This window comes from Danio rerio, chromosome 3, assembly GCF_049306965.1.
Source record: "Danio rerio strain Tuebingen ecotype United States chromosome 3, GRCz12tu, whole genome shotgun sequence".
Taxonomy (NCBI): Eukaryota; Metazoa; Chordata; class Actinopteri; order Cypriniformes; family Danionidae; genus Danio; species Danio rerio.
Genome location: NC_133178.1, coordinates 59,712,090 through 59,720,000, shown reverse-complemented (window position 1 = coordinate 59,720,000; position 7,911 = coordinate 59,712,090). Strand labels below are relative to the sequence as shown.

Below are 7,911 nucleotides of genomic sequence, written 5' to 3'. Positions count from 1 at the left end.
TTGGTTGGGTTGTGTTGGTTTTTGTTTCGGTAATTCAGCTTAGTTTAGTTTGGCTTGGTGGGTTAGGTCTGTTTAGTTTACTTTGGCTTGTTGGTATGGGCTGGTTTAGTTTAATTTGGTTTGGCTTGGTGGGTTGGGTTGGTTTGGTTAGGATGGCTTAGTGGTTTGTTTGGCGGGATGGGATTATTTAGTTTGGCTTGTTTTGGACTGGGATGGGATGGGATGGTTTGGTTGGATTGGGTTGGTTTGAATTGGGGGGGTTGTGTTGGTTTTAGTTGAGTTGAGTTGAGTTGAGTTGAGTTGAGTTGAGTTGAGTTTGCTTGGCTTGGCTTGGCTTGGCTTGGCTTGGCTTGGCTTGGCTTGGCTTGGCTTGGCTTGGCTTGGCTTGGCTTGGGATGGGATGGGATGGGTTGAGTTGGATTGATTTGGTTTGGTTTGGTTTGGTCGATGGGTTAGGATGGGATGGGTTGGTTTGGTTTGGTTGGGATGGTTTATTGGGTTGGGTTGGTTTGGTTTAATGGGATGGGATGGGATGATTTAGTTTGGCTTGGTTTGGTAAATTTGGTTTGTAGAGTAATTGACAGAATGTTCAGTTTTGGGACAACTAGCCCATGGTGGTATGTTCAATGCTTCCTGCAATGCTTCAATGTTTACTGTCATGAAAGTAAGAAAACATTGTTTTATTAAATATTATATGCCAGATGCAGTAAAAAAAGGGTCCTAAACACTTTACCATTGCTTACAAATTATGGTTTATGTTGACAAAAGCCAAAGTCACTGAGGGAAAACTCTTTTCTGAAAGGAAGCGGAAATGTCTTTACTGCACACAATGCCTCAGTGGTCTGAGCTCTGATCTCTGTAAACACACTCGGTGTAGGGAAGAGACTGTATTTAAGTGTCTCTCTTTGAAGTCCTTCCACATTGTTTATGCCAAATAAAAGGAGGTCAGAGGTGGACTGGAGGTGTTTGGGACTTACCCAGAGAGGAGGAGAGTAAGAATATGTTTGTTTGTTTTATTGTTACAGATAGAAAACCCCAGATATCTGCGTGAGAACCCAATCCCGCTGTCCCCGGTAAGTGCTGATGGCAGTAGAAGCTCATCCATCTCCACATTGAAGATGAATCCAAAGAATCTTGATAAACTCTGGGAGTCTTGCAAGAACATTTTCTTTGCCATTCCAGATGATATTATTAATAAGTGATTTGAGTCATTGCAGAGATGTATGGATGCAATACTCTAAGATCATGGGAGTCATACACAATATAAATTGTTTTTTTCCACTGCACCATGACTTTATATTCTATACTGGACATTATTTCTGTTCAGTGGCAAGACTTTAGTCTAAACAAAGTCAGACCTTACTGCCCTAAATAAATAATTAAAAATCAAAACATAACGGTATTTTGTTTTGGTCAAATAAGCGTAATCTAGAGGCCTTTGTCTTTAATATGAGCCACTTCTGATACCAAATGATCAATTAAAGGTCAAGTTTAGAGGATGTTGTAGTCACATCACTTACATGAAGATTTGAAATAAATGCAAACTGAAACAAAAAAGAAACCTATAATTTAACAATACACTCCAGGCAAATTTACTACTCTTTCCTTGGGCTCTATTTTGACGGTCCATGCGCAAAGCGCAGGGTGCAAACGCTTTCAGGGCGTGTCAGAATCCATATTTGCAAATTTAAGGATGGGAAAATGCGCTTTGCGCCATGACGCATGGTCTAAAAGGGTTGAGTTTATTTTCTTAATGAGTTATAGGTGTGTTTTGAGAGTGAACCAATCAGAGTCTCATCTCTCATTACCTTTAGGTCATAAGCGCATTTTGATGTAAAGTAAGTTCACTTTCGCTTTTGCTCTCGTGGATAGGGAAACCTTTACGCATAAACATCAATTAGCCAATAAATAATTCATTTCGTTTTTTAAGAGCAAACATTTTTTTCAAAACTATTTCTAAATTCAGTTCTAATTTCCAGCAAACGAATAAATGTACAATATTGACGAAGTGAGGTCAAAATACTGAGTTATATCCAAATACACATGCTGTGCCCCATATGGTCTAAAACCTGACAGGTGGACTGATCTAAGCTTGTTTTTTAATAAAACAAATATAAATATGGATATAATAAATAACACTGCTAATAATAATATCATTATACAAAAGCAAATTAAATGAACTGAAAAAGCCTCCTGAGATGAAGAAAATATGAAGGCTGTGGTTTTTGAATTCATTTAAGCAAGAAATTAATTTGTTTGTAATATTTGAATAATTTATATTTATATCCTATATATATCCTTATATATTATATCTTTTTTATATGTAAAGATATTTGCGTATTGCTCTACATCTTAGTGTGTAAGCCAGACGCACTTTGCGCCGGACAATAGACCGACTTTGTTCTGGTCTAAAGAACAGACTATTTACAGTTACTCAAAATAGCAACGCGCCAAAACACGCCTGCTTTCTTAGACCAGAACGCCTATGGGCGCACATATGATCACAAATGCATTTGCTATTTAAACAGTGTGGCGCAACACATCAAAATGACCCTTGCGCCGAGGTAAAAGTAGCAAATAGCAATTGCATTGCGTCTTGCGCCACATTGCGCCGGGTGTATGATAGGGCTCCTTGTGTTCATGGCTGTTTTTGCCCAATTTACTTTAAAATAGTGTTTTGTTTTGTTTTTTTGGACATAGGATTTTATTTACAAATTGAAACATTATGATGGATACTACTGCATGCATACAAAATTCTCTCATCTTTACCCCAAAATGATTTACCTAATAAAAAAAGAGATTAATGTCTTTAGTTCAATATTTAGTGCTGGTAACATTTTTTTCTGTATTATTATTATTATTTTTTTTCAAACATAGATTTTAGTTATCAAATGTGGTTCAAAAGTGCATCTGGCATCTTTTTTGGTTCTTTATTTTGAACATTTTCTTCATTTCTCATTTATATTTATAGATTTACAAGTCAACTCTTGGAAAAAGCAGCACTGTTTTAAGTGAAGCCACCCCAGCGAAGGCTGATAAGGAGGTAGGAACCTGATGTTCTCCCAAAGTGCTTGTAATTTGCTGTTATAGAGGTCTTCCAGTCTCTTTAAAGAAGCAGTTCACCTAAAAATGAAAGATGAATTATGCAGGATGTATTAGCCTTGCATAGAATAATCATATTCATGTTTATTTCCTCTAAAAAAGCACTATGACATGATTAAAGATCTTCATATTTTGGGTGAACCAAGTCTTTAACTGGTGACGCTTCTCTTCGGTATTGCTGTCTTGTTGAGGTTTGTCATCCGGCACGCTGTTCCACTTCTTAAGTAAATGCTGCATGATGGCTGGTTGCTTTTAATAAACTGAAAAAAAAGTAAGGGAATGCTGGTTGACAGCTTCACACACCTTACCAAAGCCAGCCTCTGTGAGTTCTGCTTGTTTAGGGACATCGACTTCTCCTAAGAGCTTTACAAACCCTGTTTGTGATGACAGTTTCCTCCTGTATGTGGGTTTAAGCTGAAAATCCCATAGAACAAGCTGCTCTTTGATGTCATCTGACTGGTATTGTTGGATATACTGAGCGTGACCTGCTGTAATCACACTTCCTCTGGGAAGAGCAGCGTTCAATTAGGTCAACTTCAGTCACATGGCGTCGTCTTCAGCCATTTCGCAAACAGCTAAGCGCTCCTTCCAAGTGCTCCTTAAGCCTCCGGGGCTGCTGTTTGAAAGATAAAGCCAGCATGCTAACTCTTTTTTCTGAGATTCTGAGATTAGCAGAAACATTGTTTTACTGTAAGCAGCGTACAGAGCATCTGCGTGGTAATGAACAACAGGTGGCAGGAATGGCAGGCCAAGTGGTCCGCTTGAGTTAAAGTCAAGGCTGAAGAAACATTCCCAGGTAATGGGGTGAAGGGTGAGTCAAACGTTCCTCAGGAGTCGCTGGGCTTTGATGAAGGGAAATGGTGCATGAGTTGCTCTTCGCTGCCCCTGATTGAAATGACTGTGGAGCTGAGAGCTGAGAAAAAAAACAAAGCTTATGTGCTTTCTAGTATTCGTCACCCACACTTCTCTTGTTGTGTGTTCTTGGTTTAGCTTTTCACTTTCATCATTTTCTCGTTCTTTGGGAAAGCATGAGGGGCTCTGTTTTTGTGTCTTCATTAAGAGTTCACATTTGCCACTTGGTTTGATTAAAGGTGCCATATACCTCATTATTTTGATAAGTTAAATTGTTATCTGATTTCTACATAGTAGGTATATGTCTTAGGTAAGCTCCTAAAATCTCTAGAAACAGTTTTCATGCCCATCTATTTCCTGATAAAATACCCAGAGAATGAGAAGCTCCATATTGACCTTATTTGGAAGGGTTGTGAATATCTGCTCTGATGTGCAACTCTCTATTTTACTTACTCACACACACAAATACATGGCATGATGTACTCTGAAATAAAAAAAAAAAAAGATTTTTAATCATTTTTTTTTCGGCTTAGTCCCTTTATTAATCAGGGGCAATTGTCCTACCCACTGTGCCACTGTGATGCCCCTGAAATAAAAATGTGCTTTGGAGGTTTATTTGACCTACAAAAAATAACTCTTACGATTTATTTTAAAAATCCTTAAATTAAAAAATAAAGTCAATTTTACACTCTTATACAATTAACTTGTCAATATCATGTAAAATTTATTCATATTTATTTATGTTTAATCTAACACACCTAAATTAGCAAAGTTAATTAATTATCTTTAATTTTGAGTCTATATTTATTTAAATTAATCAAGTAAAATCAAGTTCATGTTTTAGAAATAGGAACACTGCTTTTTTTAAAATAATGTAAATAAATCTTATTAGTTACAAATTAGTACACCTGGCATAACTTGTTTAATTAAAACACACATTTCCACTGACTTGGAATTTGTTATTTCACTTTAGTTTAAGTAAATTGAACCAAGAGCAAATTTACTTTTAAAACCCTTACTGATCTCAAAATTAGTGTATGAGTTAAAGATGAACGATAAACTGCTGATTTTATTCTGTATGTTTCTTTATTTAAAGACAGTGGCTGTTTAGTTGCTGATGCAGTCAGAATCTCTCTGGTAATTCCAAATTTACATGTATGTGTGCTGCTGTAAAATTTAAGACATTTGAGCTAAATACAACTTCTCTAATTATCTGAAATAAGTTATCATTATAAGTATGCTTCTAAGCATATATAGCACTTTACTTCATAAACTCATACAGCAGTTGGCCAATTTGAGGCAGTTGCTTTGAGTGAACAAAATAAGTTCACTTGAGGATTGTGTATATCGATGTAGTCCATGTATTTTTACAGCAACATACTGTATAATAACAGTACATTGCTGGAAACTGCAGCTGCTAGTATTTTACTGTTTTTTTAACGGGACAATTTTTAACAGTGTACTGCTCCACCACGTCTCCCCACACCTGAGATTTCATTTTCAAAATATTCTACTCTTCATTCAGTCCCATGAAAAGCATTCTGGGAACTACGCATCCATTACGACATATCTGTTATTAAAGTGTACTTAATATTACTAAGTTTGCAACGATTAGAAAATATTTAAATATTACAAGTAAATGAATACTAATTTTAACTATTTCCACTCGTTTAATTTATTACATGAAGTAAATGTGTAAATATTAAATATTTACTTCAAAAATTTTAGTTATTCTTGACACGTAAATTACAAATTATGAGAGTAAATTTATTAGATTTTACCACACCAAAAATTTTTTTTTTTAAAGGGCCATGAAACCCTCTCGTTTCAGCAGGGTGTTTTCACACCTCAACTTTGGAAAAATCCAGAAAAGTGGGGGTGTCCAGCTCTGTTTAGGGGGGAGTGTCGGAGGAGCAAAAGAAGGATGATGTGGGAGTGTCGATTTGACCACGTGCTGAGTTTCAGAGTCAAAACACACACACACAGGGGAGAAAGACAGTGACTGTGTATACATGGACATCTGTAATCTAATTATTTGCCAAATTATTAAATGGTGGACTTTAACTGCAGTTTGGCACTTTCATTCAGGAAATTCATTCGTGCCCCTTGTGACAAACGAGATATTTAATACGAGGAACTGCTCTAAGCGTGCATTTTTCATGCAGTGTTTGATACCGCACGGCGAATGAGAGAAAAAAAAAACTCTGCATTTCTCTGTAACTTAGATGCACTCGGCAGGTAAGCTGCGTGTGTTATTCCGGTCACAAAATGCGGTGAAAATCCTACACGACGGTAATAGTTTGGTGCGGTGCTAACATGTTTACACTCTGTGCAATAGTTTGTTCAATACGAACACACTGAATAAACAAAGAGCACTGGTCGCTCACTTACCAAATCTGTAGAGACAGGACAATCCACAGCAACTAGAGCCGCGTCTTTATTAAGAGGAGACGAGCAGCAAATCCGGATCTCACCATTTCCAGATGAGAAAAGCTCTCGGGTAAACAATGTTCCTAGACACGTAAGTTATTGTTGTCGCGCGTCGCGTCGCATACACTGTAATCCACGCGTGATTCCAGCTGCGCTCTCACAGAGAGAAAATGAAAACAAAACTTGACTGAAGCAAATTATTAAAGCAACACTTCACGCTTGTTTTGCCAACACAATGTGGCGTCTCTCTGCCATCTGAACACTGTAACATTAATGAATATTAATGAAGTTGCACAATAGAGCGCGCTGATTGGTTTGAACCAAGTCTTACCCATGCATTAATACAGCACACTCGGAGACGTAATATGGTACACCTAGGTACAGACGTCCAGTCTACAAGCTGGAATACACGCTAAGATCTCATGGCCGTGACGCAGCTTCAAAAATTTGTTTCAAATTGGAAGTATGAATTTGCTCGAAATAACGCAAAAGCTACCAATTTTCACTTTTTAATGAGATATATGTGTCCTAATAGTGTTTTTAGCAGTTTGGGATACATCTACGACTGTCAACAGCTCAAAAAATGTGGTTTGGTGTTTCGTGACCCTTTAAGTGTAGAGTGAGTGAGCTATCTAACAGAAACCACCAGAGTAGCATATTTTGCTCCTGTGTTTTGTTGGGGATTAAATATAGACTAAATCATAATTAAACTTGACAAAAGAAAGAGAAGGAGATGGAATGTGTTGTAATTTTGATGCTATTCACCTTATTCTCCGTGTATGAGCGGGCGCATTTGAATCTTTTGTCTCGAGACTTCCGGTCTCATTCACTTCCATTCATTTTTAGACGTTAAAAATGTTGTTTTGCTGCTTGAAGTGGCAAACTGGTATTTTTTATTATACTATTCTATTTTGTCTGTATAGTCAAGCAAACACTTGTTTGTAGAGCATGTAGTTTGACAGTTTTCTGACGTTTATTATTCCTAGTCATTTCTCACATAGGCAGCTGAATCGGAAGTTCTAAAACAATCGTAAAAGCTTGTTATCTCTCCGGCCCCTTATTTGGGATGCTTTTCATGAACTGGCCCCCATGACAAACTAATTGAATAGCCTTGCCGTTGAGCAAAACAGACGGCAAAATTGGACAATGCAAGTTTGCGTACTCCTGGTTGGAAAAAGACGAGTTTAAACAGTGGCTGAAAGCTGTCGCTAAAAACAACCACGTAATTTATTCTTTTTAAGGTTTGTTTCTTCCGAGCTTATTTGAGTTCTGTTGCACGGTTGTGCTCCATTCATTTATTTCATTACAACTGTTTATTAGCAACTGTTTATTAGGTTAAAGGTTTGATACTGATTAGAACTTGAAGTGGCTATGAGGTCAGAGAAGCTCTTTAAAAAGTCTTAAAAAGGTATTGAAATTTCCTTTAGGAATCCTGCATATATCCTGTTATTGAGCAAAGTCAGGGATTCGATTGAGATGTCATCACCGCGATTGAGGAAGCTTTCTGGTGTTTATCCAAACACCGAA

The 7,911-nt window shown here is 37.2% G+C and overlaps 1 protein-coding gene across 14 annotated transcripts in view; it reads left to right on the top strand.

The window, feature by feature from the left end:
• Positions 1-7,911, top strand: part of cep112 (centrosomal protein 112) — a 349,442-nt gene that overhangs the window by 46,451 nt on the left and 295,080 nt on the right. For all 14 annotated transcript variants that reach the window (XR_012400500.1, XR_012400482.1, XR_012400504.1 and 11 more), the window contains exons 7-8: positions 1,026-1,073; positions 2,972-3,043. Coding sequence is in view for 8 of the 14 variants with exons in the window: in NM_001327791.1 (NP_001314720.1) it covers positions 1,026-1,073; positions 2,972-3,043 (120 nt within the window). In the remaining 6 variants the exon portion in view is untranslated. The remainder of the gene's footprint in view (positions 1-1,025; positions 1,074-2,971; positions 3,044-7,911) is intronic.